Raw genomic sequence first — 25,377 nt, 5'->3', positions numbered from 1 at the left:
TTTAACTGCAATAAAATAACTTAACCGAGGAAAAATTAAAATGGAAAACCATACATTTCAGTTTGGGCAGGGGCTAGCCTCACCCTTCAGAGGTCCAGGCTAAGCTCTTTGCCGGGGTCTTTTGCTAGGAAGCAGTCCTACCAGTACTAGAACCCAGGACTTGTTTTCTCCTGATGTTTGCACCCCATTGTGGGAAAGTTACCCATAACACACATTGCATCTGTCTCAAACTTCTAATTAAAACTCAGAAGATTCCTATATTGATTATACTTAAACTGTTAAGTAAAAGTCCATTTAAAAAAAATCATCCTTTCCATTACAAAGAATTTTGAAAACTAGAAAAATGTATTAAAAAGAAAATGTCTCGGAAATGTGCTTGTGGTCTGCCGTCGCAGCAACATAAATAGCCCAACAAAATAGCTTAAAATGTTTTATTAAGTATATATAATATTACAGGGTAATATTTACACAGTTATTTTTTTAAATAAAAAAGTATCTTGGCAAAGATTGCAGGTATTCAAAGCTTCAAACAGTGATAAATTGATTTAATACATATAAAAAAAAACCTTTAAGGGTAACACAGCTGTAAAAGAACTTTGGTCTTTAAATTACTGCAAAAAAAAATGGCTACTGACAAATAGCACACCTTTAATTGCTATGCAGAAAGGCCCCAGGGGAGTGCCTTGCGCATAGCAACACTGGAGTCCTCTTACAATTTCGAATGGTTAATGGATATTTATATGATGTGGGAACTAATTCTCAACAATGGCTTTCTGTAAATAATGCTCCGTTGAATAAAAATCAGACCTGTTTTCCTCCGTCATCCATCACGACAACAACTCTCTGAAGACTCCACTGACACCATCTTATAGAGATGCTTCCTAAAAAGGCCCGTTCTTTTCCTCCAAATACCAGATCCATGGGAAACTCAGTATTCAACAGTCAGAATTCCGGGCAATCAAAGCCATAGGCCGGACGACTGCCTGGGTACTGCTCCTCCCTTCAAAGTTAACGTGGATCCTATTTTTTAGCCACAGAAAATGACTTAACAAGACCCCTGGCGGGCGTGGCGATTAAGAGATTTTAAAAATGCTCATCTCTAAATAAATCCTCCGTTAAATACAGTGAAAAGACAAAGTGTTGCCAGACACTTTCTTTTCTCTAGGTCCCATCACGAGGCAAGTGCAGGCGCCTCTGTTTACATATCCTCTGAGGGTCATTTTTGAATACCCATTGTAAGACAAGATAAACCTAGACAATGAGATGACAGCAGAGTGACGGCTTCACTTTTGGAGCTTTATTAACTCGGATTAACTCGGATATAATTTGGCCACTACATTGACCACAGCATCCTGAAAGAACACCTATTATTATGGATGACACAGCCCCGTGACTTTTAGTCTGATGCTCTCCATGGTTTAAACAGACCAGACCTGGAATTTTCAGGTGAATCCCCATCTCTTATAATTTTCAAAGCGTGTTTGTGAAATCTGTCAAAAATAAAAAAAAAAAAAAAGAAGAAGAAAAAGAAAACTCTCTAGCTCACCCTATTAAGAAGAGAAATCTAAGTGCAGGCAACTCTTGCCATCAAAATTCTATACTGAGTGTCTACTAATGCACGCAGAACTCTGCGGGAGGAAAAGGAGAAAGGGAAGCCACGCGTTTGCTGTGGGAGGAATTTTTTTTTAAAGAAGTCCAGTGAGAAGAATAAGACAGAAAACCCAACAGAGCTAAGCGGAGACACATGAAGCACCAGAAAGGGCAAGGGAGAGATGAAAGGGGCCCCAGACAGTCGGGGACAGACTGCAAAGTACAGTCAGTGACGGATGAGTTGAAGCACAACCATTTGAAAGAGAAGAAAAATGGGACTCAGCCATAAAGGCTGGGAAAGTGTGGCGGAAAATGACAAATGGCATCTCTCCGTACTATTGTATAAATGGAGAGCAGACAATAAATAAAAGCCGAAAAGGGGATATGACAGCGGAAATTGGGATCAGGAAGAAGAGAGCACTCTGTGGGGCAAAACAGATGCATACTTCCCACGATGCTGTTAGCAATTTAAATCTGCTACAATGAGAGCCAGGCGTCATAGTGGGTTTGATTTAAAGAGGGTAAACTGGCCCAATAATGCCCAGGCAGGAGGACTCTTTGCTGCTGTGGTCCCTTATACAGAGAAGCGGATAACTAAGAACAAGAGTTGAGTTCCTCTTGTGTTTCCCTGGCCATCACCAGTGACAGTCTAGGGTACACAATGCCTCAAATGGCAGGCAGCAAAAGAGCATGACGGCTGCTTAAGACTGAACCCCGAGCAGAGGGGCATTGACCACTTACTGAAAGGTACAACTTTAGTTCATAAAACAATCGACTAAGAAGATTTTCACACCTGACTCTCTTGATAGAGAATAGGAAAATTTGGATCAGTTCCAAGTCCATCTGCTTTTTGCTCTCTTCTTCAAAACTGATTTCAAAGTAACCAAGAAAATGAGCAAGGTATAAATATTTTCAGAAGGAAACAGAAAAACATCAGGAGCCATCAGTTTTGTATAAAGGCATCTCGCTCCCTCTCTATACAAGACTATTTTGAACAGCTACAGGATCAGGGAGGAAGCCTACTTTTCTTTAGAAGCACTATCTTGGCAGCGTGGTCAGTTTTCTGAGAGGCCTCAGCAGGTCATAGGTTTAGGTTTGCCATGGACAAACCACTTGGTCCCCACATGAAAGATGACAGGAAGTTTGGCATACAAGAGGCACACGGAAACGTTCAGTGGACTAAGAAGAAATAACCATTAGTAATGCAAACACAAAATACGAATGCCTTCTTACACAAACAGGAAAAATTACTGGTGTTTTTTTTTTTAAAGGGCATTGGTCAGCAGTCAAAAAAGCTTGGCACATTACCTAGTTTTAAAGTGATCAAACATTTGCATCAAATACAATTCCACCGAATAAGGACCTTTGTTTTTAAATGTATTTACTAAAAGCACAAAGTTAGCATTTGCTCTTCTGTAGATGCCTCCCTTTTGTTGGTACAGAAGATGCATGTGCCTATCTTATACATGAGCACATACAAACACGCCCACAAACGGGATAAAAAACAAGTGCTAATAATCTAAAAGTACTCCATGCGATCACAACTGTCAGGACGTTGGTTTCTTCTAAACTGGGTAGGGAATGTGGTGGTTTTGTTTTACTTTTCAAACTGAGGGGAAGAGGAGGAGGCAGTGGCGGGATACAGGAGGAAGGTGATGAGTGTTCACCATGCAACAAAGAGACAACAGGCGTAAAACCTCCTCCCCCTGGCCTTGCTAGGGCCTGATGGAGACACATGTTGCCATGCAGGAGACGCATAGTTCAGATCTCAGTCTTGCTTGGTCATGCCTCCGATCAGAAAACACGGCAAGAAACACTGTAGATTTTTTTTTTGCCTTTAAACCAGAGGTCTTGAATACATATGTTACAGCCATAGCTATTTTTTGCTGAAGAGTGTGAGTGAGCACAGTGCTTTGAGAATAAGTCTGGCTCCTTTCTGTGACTGACACTACTGTGTCACAGGACCATGTCTGAAGAGGAGAAAAGGTACTGCATCTTATATCGCAAACGCAAGTAGCAGGACAGGACAGGGTGCAAAGAAATCCACATTTATAAAGGAAAAAAAAAAAGAATCCAAAATCTGGGTGCACATTATGTCAAGGGGGGGATTGTGGATGGAGGCAAGCCCCAAGAATGAAGACACTAGTGCTATTGATATCATAGCACACATAGCGGGCTTACAGGATTTGCGCCGCCGAATTCATTATTCTGCTTTAGTCTCTGTCCCTATGATCTGGAAGTGGCAGTCACATTAGACAGCTAGCAGCAGGAATGACAAAGCTGCTGGGAACCTGAGTTTACTAAGGCTTGCTGGATACCACTGTTTGTCATGGGTATCTCTGGGTAACCATCAGGTTAATGCTAGGCAAGTCTGATACAGAATTGATTTAAACCCAGTGTCCAGAGACTCGAGGATCTAGCCAGCATCATTCTTGGAAGTTGCCCCTTGTTCTTTTTGCCCCTCGTTGAGTAGAAACAATAGAAAAATGGATTTCAATTGGTTACACAACACAATCATGATTCATTTATTGAGTAAATTACAGCTGCGTTGATCATCATCTATGGGCCAACACATCTTCCATAGATGAAAGTCAGTTACTGCTGTTTATGTTTTCTTCTCAGAGTCAGCAGGGCCAGGGTGCTTAGACACACTGTGTTCCTTCGCGTCTGACTCTCCAGACACAGTCCGTCAGTGCCCCTCACTTATTCTGGAAAACAGAAACAGTGATATGTTGTCACCGCTCATGTCTACTTCCTACACATTAAGACATGATCTGTTTCTAAACGTGAAACTCTTTCAGATATATTATATCAAAAATAATGAGAACGGATCTGTAAAGGTCACAGGGAGAAATCAGGCAAATCACTCCTCTTTTCAGTTTGCTAAGCAAAATGCCAATGACAAATGAAAATACAGTGAACACAGACTGATCATGTCGGCTTGCTGGGTTGGCTCCACAAAAGGCGAGCGAGGGATGCTGGTTTTTCAAAGCAGAAGTTATTGATCCAAGAATAGTATCCTATCTCATTCACTTTCGATTTACACCATTGAGTTAACAGAAGTGAACAGACTTGTGATCTGGTGTAGGTAAAGGGATGGCACCTCGAACCTCATCCAGTGTGACAAGGCACCCAGAGAGGACGTTAGAAATCAACAGACATTTGAAAAACAAATTGTTATCAGTTCAACATGGCCAAAATTCAGGGCATTTCCAAGGTCGTCACAGATCTCATGTGCTACACAAACAAACAAAAAATCAAAACAACGGTTCTTTAAGCTATCTCCTGATACAGTGACTTAAAATAGAAGTCACATATTAAAGAAAATTAACCAAGAGGCCCTGGAGGATTTTACACTGGTTCTCTGCAAATGGGGAAAGGTTTATTTCTTTACATTTTAGTCCACTTACAGAAAAATGACACCATGGTAGGTAAAAGCCAGATCAGAATATTTGAAAACAAGACACAGAGGGTAAACATGAAAAAACCAGCCTTGGCATGCTTTACACTTACTCCCACTAAAAACACCATATTTAGGTAGCAGTGGCTTGTGTAGCAAAACACACATTTTAAAGCTACGACAAAAGCCTGTAACTAGGGACCATTCTGGACTTCCCGTTAAACACACGCCTGAGCACCATTTTAAATTTAGCTCACCCAACACGATGGAAGTGTTTTTTTTTTTTTTTTTAATCTTATTCAGAAGTTAATTGTGCTCTGGGGAAGATGGTCTCCTGTGTTACCGGCACCTCTTTGTTGTGGAGGTGAACTGGAAGGTCACAGGCTTTACAACAGCAACGTCTGGAGCATGGAATGGTTTCAAGGACCAATGGTGTGAAGACATTTTTAAAAATAGGATAAATACAAATGTAGTTTCCAAATACCCATGGAGCTAGAGAACCACAGTATATGAAGGATTAAAAATGGATACATTAGGGGCAAGAGTCAGACTTCTTTGGTTAGAATTAACAAGTACATGTTGCTATTGAACTGATGTTCAGAGAATAGGGAAAGACTGGGGGGAGTAAGGAAGTCTTTCTCTTTGGTTCTTTCCCACAAGGTTAGAGTTAAGTTCTTGCTTAGGAAAGCAGATATATCACCCCCAGTGTCGCACACATGCAACAAAATCATCTCCATGAATATAGGAGAAACCCGGCCAGAGTTTCTATCTGCACACTTCATAAAAACATGTTAAAAGTTCAACAAAGGGATGCATGACCTGAAATGCACTTATCAAAGGTGGCAACTGCTCTGTGAGGAACCACGAGGTTCCAATTTGTGAGACCCCACAGGGTTTTGTTCTTACCCACCTACAGAAAAATGACACCATGGTAGGCAGAAGAAAAGAATCTAAAACTAGATCTAAGTTTTAAACATCAAGAAATCTGGGCATTCATGAGAGACAGTGACCCTTTTATTTTCTAAAGAAGTTGTCATTTCAAGGAGCTCTCTGCTTTCTTTTTAAGGTCCATGAATCAATCAGCATACAACGACAAGTGAATTTCATACTTACCATCATTCATCATTCCTTTTGATTCTTTAAATGCTAAGGATTAGTAACAAGCAAGCAATTAGTAAAAAGTTAGTATGGCTTCATAGAAATAATCTTAAGATAAACAAATATGCAAGAGCACAACTATCTCCCGGATAGACAGCTAGACTCATTAGAGACTATCATTTTTTGGGATGCATTTCTTGGGCTCACACCCACAGCATCCACAAAAAGTAAACAGACTTACTGGAGAATCCAGGTCTAGATTTACATAGGAAGTAAGTGAAACATTTTGGTATTATGCCAGGTGGCAACCTGTATGTTTCTAAAATTGACAAATTAGAAATTGGAAGCCACCGAGATGTTTCTCTTCTGAGGGTGAAACACTTCACCTTGACAAAGGTGAATGGTCCCCTTGCCCAATGTCACTTTGCAAAAGTAAGCAACTACTATAGCACAGGACAGTGAGAACATTACAAAAGCAACACTACCAATTTCTGATGAATTATCAAGGAAGAATCCAGAGATTAAGGCAAGAGAGCATACAAACCAAAAAACAAGCAAACAAACAATACTCCCAAACCAGATTCTTCCCAAGGCATGCATGGGTATTCTAATGCCTTTAATAATCAGTTCAAATTACGATTTGCTAATGGACCAAGAACACTAAGTTTATAATAATCACATACCGTTAAGGGGTTCCTCTACAGCTTTCTGGAAAATATTTAAAATATATTTATACAAAATACATTTTATTTTATGGTTTTTATGTTAAAACTTATACTATCATTGAACTTGTATTATAAGTGGAGATTCCTAGGGTCTAAAAGCAAAATAAGACAGCAAAAGCTAATGAAACAAGGCTTCCCAAGGCTAGTTAATAGTTTAATAACAACCATATTATTCTCTTAGTATTTTTTTTCTGTGCAAAATTTCCCGCTCCACCCATCATTCTCAGTTCAAGAAATCCCATGAAAGTATTAATGTACAAACATGCAAATTGCAGCAAGAGATAGAAAAAATACAGTTAAATAAGAGATGGCAGCGAAGCAGAATCATCTTCACATCATGCAAATTGAACTTAGTAGCAGCAAGAAATTGTTAGGATTTAACGGTCCATTGATCAGGTTATCTCCACGAGGCACTAGGAAAGCTGCGGGCTGCTTGTGAGGAACTTAGCTAGGACACTACTCTCATCAGAGTAAAGCGCTGAGGTAAATTAACACATTCCATCCCTGACTGCCCTTTGGGTGTGTCCTGTGAGGAGGCCAGATTTATCTGTCAGCCGTTATTTACAGGAAGCTGAGTACAACTTGTAAGAACTCTCAGGCCTGTCACTATGCTGACTCAATATGGTACTTTGTGTTTCCTCTCCCCCTAGTAATCTTCTCCTGATTTTGCTCTTTTTCTTAGAACCTCCCTCCCCCACAAAGAGCTTATGAAAGCAGGAAAACACAATGAGGCCTCTAGCACACTTTGGGGGAGAAGAGTGTTGATAAAATGGAGAGTGGTTATTTGAAACAGATTTCTTTTCCAACAGCATATGCTTTATATATTTAAATGAAGTCAGCTTAGCACAACTTCTCTTCCTTAAGATCATGCTTCAAACTGTCGCCTATGAACTCATGTCAAGCAACCCCAACAGTTGGGGAGACATATTGCAATCAGCTTCCTTCTGATGGAAGCGATGACCACATTCCATCTCAGAGACTTTCCAATTCTGGATGTATAAACTGAGCGCAATCTTACAGGGTCATTTCTCCTACCTCACAGGTATATAAAGGTCCCAAGAGAAGTCTTACAATAGAATCAGCCCCGCTCACTCATGCACAGGCCCTGAAATGACTTCAGCATTGTCTTAATTGGATGTCACATTAAATGGAAAGCAAAACAGTTCAATATTCCAATTATCAACCTCTCATTTGAATTCATCAAGCAATCATTCTTAATTCATTTAATAAACTTGAACTTACCCTAGGAGGCTGTATAGTCCTCTGGTTGGAAGCTGGTATAAATAAAAATATTAATTCAATAAATAAAATAAATGAAGTAATGCAATACTTAATTTTAAGATAACAAGTCCAGGGCTAAAACTAGAAGGTGCTAGATGCTCCAGTGAAGGAGTCCTAGCTTTGGTGGTCTGATCGAAAACTAGAGGACTCTTGATTATACACATTAACAGGAGAAAGGGAAGCAAATAAGAGCCTACAGCAACTAATAAACACAGACTCGCTCATGTGCATGATCTCTCTCTTGTCAGTTACCCACTACACATCATGGTGAAAGATCCTGTCAACTACTCTCTCCTACCAGGGTCCCATCTCTGCCTATTACTCAGCCGGGATGGACAGAACATGACAACGAGTAACTTCCCCGGGAGACTATCTCCCATAGCACACTGTTCTTGTTCCTAGTCTAGGGGCCTTCTCTTCCTTTCTCTCCTTTCCAGTCTTCAAAGCTCTAGAAAGCTAACAAACGACAAAAGAAACCATGATGATCCTGCCAAGCTTAGAGCTATCCCAGACAGTTAGTGTCAGACCAACCAGGTCCTCTTCTGTGTATTCCTCCTCGGCATTCTGAGTTGCTCCCTTGGCTGCTTCTGACCAGATTAGCTAAAGAAGGTCCAAGACTAGGGGGGCAAGACAAGAGGGAAAAGAACAACTCTGGATTGGTGGGAAAGAAAACTTCCTTATAAAATCAGGCAAGGAAACCCTAGAACAACTACAGCTATCCTGTCACACACTCCTGTGTCCCCAAGACAGGAGAACATGACCAGCATCAGTCTTTCGACGACTCAATATTCTTTTACTAGCCATAATTTCCTACCATACCCCTCTATGTCAGCTCAAGAAATCCAAACTTCTCAAGATAATTTTTACAGTACAAACATTCAAGAACAACAACAGAATGAAAAATATACTTTTAAGATGGGGGTGAAGCAGAATCATTTCCAAGTCATGTGGCCTGCTGGAAAACAGGTTCTACTGAAACCCTACTGGCTAGCAAACAAAGGCGGGCTCAGGACAGCTGAGATCCCCCCACCCTGCCCATGCAAATTCAGTAAGCTCCTAAAGCTGACTGGGACCAGGCTTTCTCAAACAGAGAAACTGTAGCTGACAGGCCACTAAATATCACATTACCACTAGAATTAGAGAAGGATAAATAAGACTAACTAGAAATTGGTGATGGGAAGGAGAGGTAAAAATAAACAAGTAAACAAGGAAGAGCTTGGAATACAGAGCTACGGGTAGGAAAAGGACCTACAGGAAGAGAGTAGCTATGGAAAGCATCACACAGTTAAGCAGGGAATAGGAGCAAAACATAATCATCCTTAAATTATATAAACTGAACTCAGTCACAGAGATAAGTAAGTGTTCGGCTATAAAAGGCATTTACACACCCTCCACTGAGGATCAGGGGACCCTGGGAAGAGAGGCAGACAGAATATAGGAGCTGGAAGACAGGAGGCAGGGCTACAGAATGCTGTCTTCTGGACATGATATACACATTTTGATCTGGAACTCAATACAACTACACTTGCCTGCAATGTACTTAAACACGAATGAGCCTGTCTGAAGCCAGGCATGGGTGGCGGAGGGACCCAAGGGGTCTAAGTTTCCACCATCAAACCAATGACCAATATTAGATTCTGAGAACTGGAGAATTACTTCCTCAGTTTAGTAAATACACATGAACCCACCAGGCTCCAACAGAGAGTTCCAAAATCATGGTCAGACAGAGGGCCCTGGTTAAACTCACTGGGTCTTCCAACAAAACAGTAACTCATGAATATGGCAAAGAGACTTTCAGGGGGTTGAGTGGCCTAACGGGGGCGGGTGATAAGAATGAGAATGTGTGTGCATACGTGCGTGCGTGCGTGCGTGTGTGTGTGTGTGTGTGCGTGTGTATGAAAATGTCAAAGGACACATTTATTAATAAAATGTAAAAGAGACTGAGATAGCACTCTAGTGTGCACATATATTCAAAAACAATAGAAAAAGTATGTATAACAGAGAGTACGTGTGGAAGGCAGATTTGTGCCACTCTGAACCTTGGTCAGAGAAGGTTCTTTCTGCACTTGTTTGGTTCGCACAGACTCATAACTAGTCAGAGCACTGGGAATCAGGACTGTGAATGTCCAGCCACAGACGGATCCCTACATCAGCCTCTCTGCTCACTGGACAGACTGGAAGAGAGACTTGGAAGAATTTAAGAGCTGGAGGATGGGGAGGAGAACTGTGAGATGCTGCCTTCTGGACATGACGTCACTGACAGACACACCGACTCACAGCACAGGCAGTTGCTTACACAAGAACTGTGCAAAGCTCAGGCCAACCAGAATTCCAGCATGGTTGGGCAGGGGCTCATAGGACCTCCACTCCTAGATGAAGAGTTACTGGAAAGTATGGTCACTGAGGGACAGGGAAACCAGTTTTCTCTGGGGACATGGCTCCACTAATTGGACTCAGGAGACTATCATTATCATCATTATTATTATTGGCAAAAATATTGCCCATGCATATAGTCAGCACCAACTGGACTTGGGAGACGACTACTACTACTACTACTACTACTACTACTACTACTACTACTACTAAATTTTAAAATGATTTAAAAAGAAAGACATGAGACAGGAAGAAAATAGGTTGATAGGCCCCAGGGATAGTAGGAGGGAGATAGTTGGGGGCTTATATGATCAACATACATTGAATACATATATGAAAACTTCAAAGAATATATAGTGATCAATAACCATAAAGATTTTTGGAAAAGTCATAGGGAATTATTATTTTATGTTTATTACAATTATGTGTGTGTATGCACACATAGAGTTTAAATGAAGCCATGCCAGTTGGGGTAATAATGTCCCCCTAAAGCCATACTATGTATTCAAAACACCACTACCAGGCATGGGAAACATCGTTCCAAGTTGCTCATCAGGGGAGTTCAAGGACTCCCACAACATTATAGGCTGTTGAGGTTACGTCCTCAAAAATGAAGTTAAGATGTTATAGCTAAAGACAGACACACTTTGGATAGAGGACTTGGAGGAACCAAGCTTGACCAACCTAGAAGCCTCTTTCTTATGAACCACAACAATGACCATAACAGTGAGATATACTCGCAGGTGTGATACTGGTACTTATATACTGGGGATAACCAGTAGCTATTACATTGACCTTCAGGCCTGCTCAATAGGGGGGAATTCATACTTTACATTGTTAAACCTAATAAACGACTTGTGGCTTGGGAGATAGAGGACCCAGAAGTGAACCGACTATTGCCACTTCCCCTAAAGCAAAATAGTGTTCTAAATGATCATCCTTGTACTCAAAGATAAATGGGGCTCCCACCCCCTCACTAAAAAACCTTTGTTCTGAAGCAAATTGAGGTGATTACAGAAATATCTGGTCAATATGCAGAGAACAACTAACCACTGGCTGCTCAACCTCAACTACTTCATCTACAACATAATCCTTATGCCTACAGTTAAGCAGAGAACAATTTAGCTTACTCTCTATACCTACATCATAATCCCTATACCTACATCTTAGCAGAGAGCATTGGGTGCTCAAAAACCCTATGCCTACAGCTTAGTATACAGTTCAGCAAACATTGAAGAGGAGGGGGCAGAAAGACTGTGAAAGCCAGGTGACTAGGATGTTTGCTGCAACCTTTTGTATAATGACCATTAGAGTGTCTTTTATATGATAGGGTAGTAGCACCCATGAAATCTCAACAATATGGTTGCCTACACAGGACCTGCAGAATGACAGCTATCAGTTGACATGACAACATAGAAGAGGAAAATCTCACAAGGCTCTGCCCCTAAATTAAGAGCAGCAAGGGATCCCATGACTGATGAGAGAAGGCAGATCAATCTTCTCTGGGGATAAGGCTTGTGGTAGATGACTGAATCCCAAAGAGTCAGTCATAAACACATAGACGTATGAGCAACACTTAATGAATTCAGTAGGTTGTGCTTATAAATTTACATTTACATGAATGTGTGTGTGTGTGTGTAACAACAATAATTAAAGACTAGAAGGCTATGAATTTGAGGAGGGGCACCAGAAGAGCTGGAGGGAGGAGAGGTAGGGCAGGAATGATGTGAATATAGTACTCATATAAAATAACAGAGTACTACTCAAAGACAGAGAGGAACGGGCTGCATCCTAAAGATAACTCCTCGGCTTTTGCTGGTGTGTACTGCTAAGATGATAATGCTAAAATATTCGGACCTGAGGATGACTAAATAGCAATGAATCTTTCCTACCAGTAAGTAAACATCTTTGAGAATGAAATCAATTAAAACTTCCATTTCTTAAAAAGAAGTCACTGGCACCTGCAAGATTTTGGAGTAACAGTCAATTCTCAAGAAGAAATTTGTTTGTTGATTTAAGAAGGACCTGAATTAAAGCTCACTATTTAGAAAAAGGAAGAGAAGCCACACACACACACACACACACACACACACACACACACACACACAGTGTTTCACTCTGGTAACCATATAAATATCTCAGTGGAGAGTCTTCCCAAGCTGCTCTAACTGAATTCACTCACCACGAGCAATGGATACAATAAATTACTGCTGAGTTCTAAGTTTTGTGTAGTGCACATGCCCGACTACTAAAAGTGAAACATAAATCAAATTTTGAAAAACAAAACAGGGACCTTTAATGGTGAAGATAAGATAGCTGCTAACAATGAAGAATGCAGGGCAGGGTGCCAGTGACCGTAAAGGACAAAGGAGCAGCCCCCACTGCTATCTGCTGAGAGCAATGGGTGGGGCAACTGCGCTGTGTCCTGCCAATACCGAAGCCACGTTCTAGCCTACTCCATGAAAGCATCTATGCACCTGCCCTCATGAGCCCTGTGTCTCTGTGAGAGCCATGGGTGGCTTTAAATGAAAGACCCTCATTGTGGCGGTCCTCGGGGAATGCTTATTCCTCACATTCAAGCAAAAAGGTAACCTCGTTTCTAAGTGGTAGAGTGGAGCAGCCGCCCCAGCAAACTAAGCTGAGTTAGAACGTTGTGAAGGGCCGTCAAGACACTGAATCTACAACGCCAAGTACCAATCCCTATATTTACGCTTTATAAAGCAAAGGTGCTATCTACATTTCTGGTTGGTAATATGAAGGTTTGTTGCTTAGCAGTTTTCTCTGAGATGAAAACCTCCACCATCCTGAGGAGTAAAGAATCAAAATTGCTTCTGGAAGTCCATGAAACTGGCCAGATTCATGAGTTGCCTCCCTCTGCATGCTTATATGAGCAGTAAAAATTGCAGCAAGTCACTCTCAGAGAAGCTGAGCTGGAGGAAGCATCGTCTGGAAGAAGAAGCTCAGACCCACTGAGCTCTCTCATAGGACTCCTCAACCCACTATGCTGCCTGAGGGCTGAGTAGGGTTTCAGCTTTTATGGGCTGTTTGTCACCCATGCTGGGGGGCAGGGTTGGTTTTGAGACATTCATTCCTGCTCCTGAAAGTAACCCCGATAAACTCACTGGTTCACCAAATTGGATTTTGGGGTTATTCATGTTTTGACCTGTCACGTTTTTCTAATTGGGAAGAGGAGATTTTTTTTCATCTCCCCAAGAATACTGCAAACTATTTTAAAGTTACAGCCAAGCTCATAAACATGTTCACCATAAGTAATACCAAGAAGAGTTTTTCTGTGCTTCAACCATTCTTAGCAGCACAACATGGCTGCTAAGTTCTCACTGCCCAGTCTGACTTGCCCAGCTCATTCTGAAACAAAACTACAAGACCACCGTACGCTATGAAGGACACTAGCCAGTCACGTACTCAGGCTTTATAGAGCTAGCTGCATGGGAGTTAATTTTTCCTGACTTAATTCTCTCCAGTGGGGACATAAGCCACGTGAAGGAGGATGGAGATGACTGGTCAGTTGTTGTCGTGTGTCATGAGCCTGGGCAATGGTAGTCATTTTTTTTTTTAAATCAAAATCCATACTTGCAACAATTCTTGCTATGTTGCTCACTCTGAAATACCTGACCACATGCCATTAATATATTTTCAGGCTTTCAACTCCTCAGGAATGATTTTTTTAGCGATTTGTATATAGCTCATACACAATGGACAAGAAAATATGTCTGAATAAATACACATACAATATATGTGTGTTTCTGTATCATTTCAGAACCCCGAGGTGTTGTGTCAGGCCTGGTTCTGACCACTACCAAGTGGATTTGAACCAGAACGGTTGTATCTGCTCTGACACTGCACTAAAAGGTAATGGCTTTAAAAACAACTCTTGTGCCCCATAAAATAATGACATCAGGCGCCCTACACAAAACCAGGCTCTGCTGTAGGGGTAAAGTTAGTTCCCTTTCGTCTTTCTTACGTGCTCTATTAAGGTATTATAATTTTTTGACTTCATAAAATTAAAATACTTCTCATAAGAAAAAAATATAATATAATCCAAAAATTATATTTGCCATTGAAAGCAAAAGTTAAAATCACATCCCTTAAAACCGCAATTAAGGTTACAAATTTAAACTCAGAAATAATGAAAAATATAAATGTTATCATTCTCACAGGGATATTAACTCCTTTAGAAAGAGAGCTTTTTTTTTTAAAGTAAGGATTTTACTGCATTAAAATCAAAAGTCACCCATTTCTACAACGGTGTCTGCAATGAGCAGAAATTATTTTGGAAACACAACTTTCACTTCCTGGTAGAAATGCTCAAATTTGCAACCTTAATGCTACATATGTTCAGATTTATGCAGCCAGAACACATAAGCAAAACATTCATTGTCCTAGTCTACCACAGTATCTAGAAAGCGGCCATCCTGTACCTTTTCTTCTTGCCCTTCAACTGACCGAAGGTGTCTCTCTCCACTCTGGGGTCAGACAAGTTGATGTAAAAAGTTAATTTAGGATAGTCTCAAAGTGTCAATAAAACTGGAAGAAATTCTTAACTTACATACAGTGTATTTGTCTCGTAAATCATCACCAAAGAAGGAATCTTTGGGTGCTCTGATTTCACTTTTACCACAACAGTGAGCAAGTAGAGTGGCTTTTACAGGCTCCATGTGACATGGGCCATGGAGAAAGGGCGGGAACAGAGGCACAAATCTCAGGGCAGTTATACTGAGCATCACTCATGACCAGTTATGGAAGCCTGGGAACAAGGATGCAGAACAAAGGGGAAAGAAGAGCGGAGAGCTGACTGTCGGCAGAGAAACCTATCCCACTGCATCCTTATGTGAATCCTGCAGGTCACATACTGTTCTTAGCATTCACGGGAGCAACCAAATCAGCACTGTCAGCCTTCAAGTCCAGACACAGGCTGATTGGAAGACTAACAAAAATAGACTATGCATCAGAATTCAAGGCGTCAGAGTCAGCTCCTGAGCGCCAGCCTGCTACAGATGTCTTAGTTGGGGTTTATGGGTTTATGTGGCATAGTGTCAGGAAAATTCAGTAAGCAACAACTAATACTTCTCAACATAAAAACTAAAAGCAAGTAGACTTCGGAGTATTTTAGTTGTTTACATTAAAACACTAACTAAAGAGAAAAGAATATATATATGCAATAGATCAATTTTCATGGTCAGAGGTTAAGCAAAGAAGTTCAAAATTAAAGGCAAAATTTCTTTGAGTCTTAGGTAAGTAGTATGAAAAATTTATTGACTATAATAACTAACTTTTGTATTAATTTTCAGAAAACGTCCACCTGATACCACATTGATAATACTGATTTGTTTCGATGAGTTTTAACTTTGGATTTTCTTGTTATGCAGTGAGGAGTTTGAACTGCTTCCTTTAAGGGAGACCTTCATAGATCAGGTGGCTGGGGACAAGTGTGGCTTAGGTAAGGCACACTCTAGTTCAGACACCGTGAAAAACACCTGTCTCTGTGTACACACGTACACAATAAAAATGCAGAAACCACAGAGTTGAGACTGGCAGGTTAAACACCAAATGGCAAGAGCAAGTACCAAAAACCAATGAAAAACTGATTTTAAAGGCCGAAACATCTCGAATTTAGAGATCTCTTTTACTTTACTAGTTTTGCACTAGAAGTATCTTAGGGTAGTGCACTGGAAGTCACCGCACATTAAATTACAGAGGTGACATGTTTAATTTTCAGTTTCTGTCTCCTCAGGGCTGTCTGTATGTACAAGCAGCTTACACAAAGAGTAGAGGGACCAAGAGCTCCACAAGAGGACACCGGAACAAGGAATAAACCTTTTATAGCAATTCAAAATGGAACCTTCAAAGCTGTCTTCTTCTGCTTAGAAAAATAAAGTCTATACTTTCTAATACACAAAGCCATTCTCTTCCTTAATTTGCAATTCAAACCGTGTGAGCTCACATGCCTCCTCCCTCTCTAACTGCCATCTCTCCAATTATATCTTCTCGTTTTTGGAGACACCAGTAGATTTCTACCCTCAGCTGGAGGAACTGACTAAGCTACCTTTCTAAATTATACATCCGAAATTCTTTGCAGAGGCTTAAGAAGTAAGATCAACTTACCAACAAATTTCATATAAACTAGGCCAAGTAGTTCTGCTAGAGCTATGATACCCAGACCTGAAATCAAAAGGGGGCCGTGCACTGGCTCACAAGCTGTAAAAAAGACAAAATTTTGTTAGAAATGCATATAAAGAAAACAGATTTTAATTTCAAAGAATCAATAATAACTAGTAATATAAGATTTTTTTGGTGTCTTTGGTGGATCTAGGTTCCTGACTCTGTAGATTTATATACTAGGCAAATAGTGCTACCACTGAGCTATACCCCAGCCTATGCCAGCTTTAAAGATAGCGTTTCCTGTTCTAATGATTAGTAAAAAACACTACCTACATGCATACAGTATAAGAATGTCTTTATGAATAACTCAGTAAAATAGCTTCATTATTAAAAAACAGTGTGCTATCATATCAAGATTAGTGAAAAACAGCGTGTAAAGGCCAAGGTGTCACTCAAGTGCACTTGGTTATTTGACAAGTTCTCCCACAGATATGGGCACTATAGTTGGACTATTAGAACAGTCATGCCTCAAGCCATATACAGGCAACCTTCTTTTAGCAAAAGGGAAACGCTATTTACACTGGTGTGGGAGCATATTTGTGTGTGTATGTGTGTGTGTGAGGGAGGGATGTTGAAAAAGAATGGCTTACAACTCCAAACGCTGAAAAATGGGCCGAGACACCAAATTACCGCTCCCTGATGGTGTTACCAAACAGTTTGCCCGTTTGCTACAAAAATTAGCTGTACCTTAACCACACAATGCAAAAATTACAGCCCTTGGTATTTAGCCAACTAGAGCTGAAATTTTATATCCACACAAACACATGCTCATTGATGTTTACAGTAGCTCTATGCATCTGCCATAAATAAAGGAAAGAACCAGGATGGCCCCTCAGTAGGTGAATGCAAAATACTAAACACATTATGGCAACAATATTTTTCCAGCACTAATGAGCTATCAAGCTATAAAAAAAGACATGGATGAAACTTAAGACATAGTTAAAAAGGAAGGAAGCCTGCACGAGAAGGCACAGTGTAAGCTCTGTGTTGTGTGTGGACACGATCTGTGCTTTTCGCACAGTATAAATCTAGCTCCAAGGCATTTTGGAAAATGCGAAGCTGTGTGGAAAGTTAAAAGGTCAGGGATGACAGGGGTTAGGAAGAGGGACAGATGAACAAGCAGAACACGGGGATTATTCCACGTGATACCACAATGGGCATACGTGTCGCTGCACATCCGTCACAGCCACAGAATGTCCCGTGCAGCACCAGCAACCAACCATGATGGTTCACCCACCCACTGTATGGGTGTGAAATGCTGAGGGAAGCTGTGGGTGGATGGGAATAGAAAAGGGTGGGGTATATGGTAAGTCTCTGTACTTTCCACTAGGTTTTTCTATGAATCCACAATTGTTATAAGAAAAGTCCATACAGTTTCAAAAAGAAGACGAAGAAGACAAAGACGACAAAGGGGAAGAGGAAGTAAGAGCTCTAACCTGACTGAAACGAAACCAGACACACAAAAGAATATGACTCACCCATGATGCAGAGACACAGTCCAACCAGAGCAAGGACGTAGCCCAGCACTTGAGTGATCAATATGGCAATGGTGAAAGAGGCCATTCCAAACGCTGAGGGAGGAAAAGGACACAATAGGAACGTGTCGAGAACACACAAGAAGCAATTACTCCTACTGGCATTTGACACACTCAAAGATGGACTGCCGTTCCTCTTCGGATGTCACGTTTTCCAGCTAACCTTTCCACAGGAGCGCCAGCTCCAGATCACACACTCTGCACGCTTATATTGTCGGTCATCCGAGAGGGACTGGCAGTTTTTACCAATTCTCAAGACAATGTTTTGTTACATTTATAAACTGTAGAGTCTGAATGACTTGTTATGCATTGCTTATCCACATGCACACAACTGTTCTGGGGATAACGTGTGTGTGTGTGTGTGTGTGTGTGTGTGTGTGTGTGTGTGTGTGTGTATAAGATCGTGCTTTCCTAACTAACCTTTAAATATAGCCTAAGGACCTAAGATTCAGTGCTCTTAACAATAACAAAAACATAACCTAAATGCACAAAAACTGTACTGATTACAGTTGGAATAGCCATACCTTCCAGGGTCACCAACAATAAGAAACTGTGTTTCTAAAATCTGTGACTTATAGCCCCATCTGATAGAACCTGTCTTCTTATTGCAAAGGGTTAGTAAAAGAGGAAAAAGAATGCTTTGAATACTGACTTATAACTACAAAAAACTAAAATTAGAATATGCAAATAACCATTAAAAATTATACAGCGCACTTTAAAATTACAACAATTCCATCAAATATGCAAGAAAATTTCTTTTCATAAAATAATTGTTGAGAAGACCTAGCAACCTGAAAATCAATCTGTATAGGAAATGTCACTAAGCATACAATGGACAATCTAATAAACCAATTTCTATTGAACTTTTAAAACTCCACAAGAGTATTTTCACTGAAGTATTGTTTTTTTTTTTTAAGGGAAATGGTAAAAATGAGACTGTAAGAATAAACACTCACCTATCATAAACACATTGTACTGAAGCGGTATTAATATTCCTATAGAGATGACAATGAGGCCAAGTCCAGAAGCGCTTTTTACAGGGTTTTCTCCTGTTACAAATAAATACATTTAAAATACTTTCTTATATACTTCTGTGTGAAGTTATATACTTATTCTACTAAATGTTTTAACCTTAACGCTACCTTATACACTGCAAAAGGCTTAAAGATGTTTTCTCCAAGTTCGCACAAAATAAGTAATTCTTATTTTAACATTGAAGGCCAAGCTAAAGGATTTGTATCTTAACACGGTGAATCCTTTATTTGGTTCTAACTCTTTAGCTGCCGTAAATCTCCCGGATGATGAACTTGCCCTCGCCGTCCACCGTCCATTCATTCTCAGTACTCAGCCTGTCCCCAAGCCAGATCACCTGCTCTTTCACATCGTCTTCTGAGTTCATCGGCTCCCCAGGCCCTCACCAGCCCTGGATGCAAACACAGCTGCCAAATCTGTGTTCTAAAGATCTGCCTGTGCCTCAGCCTCCCTAAGAGATGCAGTGGCGTTCTGTGGTCTGCTGTGGTGAATTCCAGCCTTTGCTTTTCTTCCCATCCGCCCCCTGCCACAATTTCCCATTTGTATTTCCACCTCTCAGCGACAAGGCCCACTTCAGAAAGACCTGTGTATTTCCACACCTCAGCCAGTGAAGTCTACCGCCATAGTGGATTTAATGGGTTCCCTAGTTATAGTTCACCTTCCTGGTCCCAGAAACTGAGTGCTACCCCATGGGGCAGAATAAATACTGAGTGGGAAAAAATATGCTACTAAGTCAAGGATGTTGAAGGAAGACCTTGCCCAAACTGAATGAGCGCCTGAATACCTTCTTCTTGCTGAGTGCCAGGGCAGAGAGGAGAAGGGAGAGGGACCTGGCACAGACACAGAGGACACAGGGCAGGAGGAGGCAGTGATGGGGCTGCTCTACTAGCTGGGCAGCTCCAAGCACTGCCTGTGAACAGGAAAGCTAGAAGAGGTACGGCAAGGGTTCTTCCCCAGAGGGAACTACAGTCCTTGAGAGAGACTTCAAGTCCTCCAGAGAATTTCTATCGCTTGAGACCACATCATTTGCCACAGTCGTTCACAAGAGCCCTGTAAGCCAATACACGACCCCTGGGATGCCTCTCCCATCAGTCCCACAGCCCTGACCCCGGTACCCACGCAGCCTACCTGGTATGAGAAGAATGGCTCCAACAATGACGATGATGGTGAGCACCGTCCCGGCGACAAGCAGCAGAATGATTCTCTTATTCGTTCGAGTGGATTTGTATTTAAGCGCTTGAAAGAAAAACAAAGAATTGCATAAGTCAGTCACAAGTGATGCCATTTTGGTAATACATGAGTGAGGGAAACTGCCAACTCCGCATATGTGAGTAGCCTCAGAAGCGTCACCAAGTCACCTCCTACCCCCTGTGTTTCTGTAAGCTATGGCCATGTAAATGTGCATTCTGACGGTGGAGGTGACATTTTATTCCCTGTGCTTGATACAATAAAACTACATATAATAGGCTTTCTAAATTGGAGCATCATTAAGTCTTTTTCACATTTTCCCCTTAGCACTGGATCTGTGCAAAGAAAATTGCAGAATCCCTGCACCCCACATACTAGATGCCAGTAAGGGTTCCCCACTTCCCTAGCTATCAATAAAAATGTTTTCAGACATTTTCAGTGTCCCCAGAGGAGCAAAATCATCCCAAATAACAGAGAAGAGGACACACAAGGCTGATAAGACAGAACCACTTAAAGAGCAACACTGGGAAAATGAATACACATTTTTAAAACTTAGTAGGACACCTGGAAGTCTGGGTCATTTAACTTGAAAATGGAGATAAAAGAACATTAAGCAAATCACATCCTTGCAAAACTCCTATGGAATTAAATGCCTAAAACTTTCAACTAAGATACTGAAAGAAAAAACAATGCCAGGGTCAGGAGGATTCATGGCAGACATCACTGGTCCTGATGCAGGTTCATCCTCAGGTGCCACTACCCTCCCTGAGACCACAGGCTGTGATAGAGCATCACAACATTTTCTTTTGATCTCTTTTGGCTTTTTTATTTGGTTAACGTTGAAATTATTTTTTCACCAGAGAGATAGATACGAGAGAGAGAGAGAGAGAGAGAGAGAGAGAGAGAGAGAGAGAGAGAGAGAGAGAGAGAGATCATTCAAGGACACCTGAAATCAGTCTGAAGAGAACAGAGCCCCAAGAGGTGAGCCTGGCACACTGCTGCTGCCACCTACACACTGGTGTCCTGCTTGCTGGCATCCTGCGGTTTGTGCTGGTTTGAATGAGAAATGCCTCCTGTAAGCGCATACATCTGAACGCTTAGTGGTGCTGTTTGGGGGAGGTAATGGAACTTTTAGGGCATGGTGCCATGTTGAAGGAAACAGGTCATTAAAAGCAGGCTTTGGGCATTTATTTCCCTATTTCCAGTTCTCTCTCTCTCTGCCTTGCGTTGGACACTGAAGATAGGAGATCGCTGCTTCATGGCTGCCATGTATTTCTGCCACCGTGGACTTTCCCTTTAGAACCATAAGCCAAGATAAACATTTCTTCTTTAAATTGCTTTTGGTCATGGTATTTTATCACGGCAACAGAAAAGTAGCTAATACCGTGGGGAATTATTTTTAAATGTTGTATTTGCTTTTAATTTTCTTCTACTGAGATGATGAACAGATTAAACATAGCGAAATTGGAAAAGTACTTAATGACCATATTAAAAATCTATCACGAAGGCACCTGAAGACTTTTATTGCTCTCATGTTCTAGCTTATTTTCTGGGGTGATAAAACACTCTTTCCCAAAACATGGCTTAGGAGAGGGAAGGGCTTATTTTACCTTACTGATCACAGCCTTTCACTGGGGAACCTCAGGGCAGGAACTCAAGCATGAACCATGGAGGAACCCTGCTTGCCGGCTCATACTTAGCTAGATTTCTTCCAAAACCCAGGAGAACCTATCTGTACAGGGAATAGGGCTGCCTGCAGTGGGCTGGGCCCTCCTGAATGAACTGTCAAGACAGTTCACCACAGGCCAATCTGATCTGGGCAACCCTTCAAGTGTCTCTTCTCAGATGTCTCTAGGATGTGTGTCCAGCTGACAGTTAAAGCTAACGAGGACAACCTCCTACCCACTCTTTTGATGACAACCTCAGTTCTAGTCACTTCGGGAGGAGACAGCGATCTAAACAATGACGAGTCACAAAGCTGAATGGCTGACACTCCTAGGACACAGAGTGTGTCATGTAGCAAGATGTCGGGCTTTGGTTTGGTTGGTTACCTCTATCCAGCCTTAGAGCTCACATAATGACTGTTCAGTCCCACCCTGGCCTCCTTAGGAGGAGGAGTTTTTACAGCTTCCCTACTTTCAAATCTTGACTATCAGCTAGGAAAAAAGCGAGTGTTTGGGTCACAGAAGACAAAGACGTATTTCAGAAAGGCAGAAACACGTATTTCTCAAAGCATACGGCTCATTTTCCACTTAATCCCATATATGTTGCTCTCTAAATAGAGCATGAAAAGTCTGCAAAAGTTGCAACATAAAAGCCGCTTCAAATGTACCACACAATCTATCAAGCATTCATTAGAGCCACTTCCAGTTTTAATAAAAAAAAAAAAAAGAGAGTCATTAAAAATAAAAAAAAAAAAATAAGAGTTTGAACAACACATAAACTCCATCCTGTTCAGGCTGAGCAGGCAGAGCTGCCGAAAAAGAAATAAAGTCAACAATAGCAACAAAAAATAAAACACCACAAAAATATTACATCAAAAGGTCTTGTAAGTAATTTATGTGTTGGAGGTGGCTTCAGTTCTTGGTGGCTGGTTGAGCTACTATTTTCCAGGTTACCTATTTTGTTCTTAAACAGCAACTGTAGCAAATAGATTAATGGGTCTTAAGTAATCCCAGGCAATGGAAGAACATCTGTGTGTTCCTGAGCAGACATGCAGAGGGAATCTCTTCTTGCTCACATTCTTCACTCACAATGGCTGCATTCAGCCATGCCCCACAGCAGGGAGAGAAGGTATCTGGCTGACCCAGTTATCAGTGTTCTCAGCGACAATTAGATTCCACAGAACTTAACAATTTCAAGGGATTTTTTTTTGCTGGTGATTTCTTCTTGCTCCTTAATAAGTGGATTTACCCTTAATTTCCCAATTTATCAAGTCATTAAACACAACGAAGACAACATGGATGCAAGTAATTTCCTGAACACTTGGGATGAAAGTAAATAATTTTAGGATACCCTTCCTTCCTTCCTTCCTTCCTTCCTTCCTTCCTTCCTTCCTTCCTTCCTTCCTTCCTTCCTTCCTTCCTTTCTTCCTTTTCTTGAGACAGAGTCTCACTATTTAGCCCTGGCTGTCCTGGAATTCTCTATGTTGACCAAGTTGGCCTTATATTCACTAAGATCCACCTGTCTCTGCCTCCTGAGTACTAAAATTAAAGGCCTGCACCACTACACCCAGGTTAATTTAATATAGTTTTTAAAACAGGCTTTTTATCAAACTTCATAGTATAATTTTATAGCTTAGCAAAATAATCCACATGATTTTAATAACATGGATGCTTTAAAAGACTCCACTCAGCTAAAATACTGAAAGCAATACTTACAATACATAAGAAATAAAACACATTCTTTTGTTTTGTTCTTGGAGACAGAGTCTCACCATATAGGCCTAGATGGTCTGGAACTCACTTTGCAGACCGGTCTGGGAGTAGTGTGTGCTGCCATGCATCACCCAGAATTTACAGTTTTACCAAAAACTTTCTAACTTTACTGCTACTGGATACAGGAAAGCCAAGCATGGGGGAAACCATATGGCAGGATTTTTTTTTTTGTGATACAGTCTCATTATGTAGCCTACAATGGCCTTGAATCTGCATCCCTCCTGCCCCTACCTCTCAAGTGCTGGCATTGCAGGAGTGCACCACAGTGTCTGGTACAATGTGACAGTATTAAGCATGATATTAGGTATTCTTCTAATTCAAATATATATTGTATAATTTCACGTCATATGTAATATAACACTATTGACTCTATCAGGTTATCAAGTGTTAGATGGGCTTATTCACACATTTTTGCCATGTGTGTACTCTGCAACATACCCTTTTAAGAGCCCAAATCAAGGAATAAATAGCGGATAGCTTTATTTGACAAGAATTGAGTGACTCCAACCCAACCAACCCATGGAAGGTAGAGGTCTAGCCTAGTCTTAGTTTCCTGTGTACTAAACCTTCCAGTGAGCAGAGAGTCTGCATGCTCTTCCAGAGACCTGAACGAGGAACTAATGTCATGAACAGACACAGTTTTTCTGGTCTCTGCCACTGACACAGAGCTCATATTAAGATGGCATCTGAGTTGTGGCTGATGAAACCTCGTAAAATAATCAGGCCAATTTGGTCTGAAACATAAAATCTATCATGTTAAACGTTTATGATCCTCTAAAAATGAGATACAGAACACCCACAAAAGCCCACACAGACTGTATGCTACCTAGAAAAACCCAACGCTTGCTCAGACGTGACATTCAGACAGTCCCTAGCCACAAGACTATGGTGAAGAGACAGAAGGTAGACTATCGAGATAGAATTGATATCAGATTAAGAGTAAATGATAAAGGGAGATAAAACCATCAATTCAATTTTTATAGTGTTTTTATTCTGATAACTCTAGCAAAGTAATTTAGAATCCTTTGGCATCTGTTGGGCTCTAAACCAATATTATTTTCAACATAATCTGATAAAGTACATATGATAACTTTTAAAAATCAAATTTTGCTTTTTGATTTTTAAAATTTGATTTTTAAAACACACATGCACAGATGAAGGCCTTGTGGAAATGGTGCTGGAGAAAAATCAACTGCCAAGCATAAAGTGTTTCACTGGCTATGAGTGTGGAATATAAATGTTACCGAGTCCACGTCCTAGCCATGCTCTCTGAGGAAGTAAGTTTACCAAGATGAATACCACCAAAGAGCACACTCCCTGTCCATAGGGCACAACAGAGGGGAATGCCCAACAGGCATCTACTGATGACAAAGTACTCTGGTACAATGGAAGGCTCCAGAATTCCAGAGTATATTCAAGAGCAGTGATGTCTGGTGTTTGACACCAGAAAGGAACTGGTGCCTCCACCCTTGTAAGAGTAAAACGCTGTGCCAATGTTTGGCAAATTGCTCTTCCAGTAAAGCCATTGAACAACATGG

General features: G+C 41.0%; 1 protein-coding gene across 6 annotated transcripts in view; it reads right to left on the bottom strand.

Moving 5' to 3' along the window:
* Positions 1 to 417: 417 nt before the first annotated feature.
* The window catches only part of Cd47 (CD47 molecule), a 57,680-nt gene continuing 32,720 nt past the window's right edge, over positions 418 to 25,377 (bottom strand). For 2 of the 6 annotated variants that reach the window (XM_050163427.1, XM_050163431.1), the window contains 8 exons: positions 20,343 to 20,450; positions 19,139 to 19,231; positions 18,126 to 18,218; positions 16,591 to 16,683; positions 8,056 to 8,087; positions 6,772 to 6,796; positions 6,104 to 6,136; positions 418 to 4,298 (listed from right to left, as the gene is read on the bottom strand). In XM_050163427.1, the coding sequence (XP_050019384.1) occupies positions 4,294 to 4,298; positions 6,104 to 6,136; positions 6,772 to 6,796; positions 8,056 to 8,087; positions 16,591 to 16,683; positions 18,126 to 18,218; positions 19,139 to 19,231; positions 20,343 to 20,450 (482 nt within the window). In that variant the 3' untranslated portion in view covers positions 418 to 4,293. Of the gene's footprint in view, positions 4,299 to 6,103; positions 6,137 to 6,771; positions 6,797 to 8,055; positions 14,952 to 16,590; positions 16,684 to 18,125; positions 18,219 to 19,138; positions 19,232 to 20,342; positions 20,451 to 25,377 lie in introns of those variants that run through there. The other 4 variants (XM_050163428.1, XM_050163429.1, XM_050163432.1 and 1 more) reach the window with 4 other exon arrangements.

Source organism: Alexandromys fortis, unplaced genomic scaffold (assembly GCF_014885135.2).
Source record: "Alexandromys fortis isolate MF-2015 unplaced genomic scaffold, M_Fortis_MF-2015_v1.1 scaffold_131, whole genome shotgun sequence".
Taxonomy (NCBI): domain Eukaryota; kingdom Metazoa; phylum Chordata; class Mammalia; order Rodentia; family Cricetidae; genus Alexandromys; species Alexandromys fortis.
This window is presented reverse-complemented; position numbering and strand designations above follow the sequence as displayed.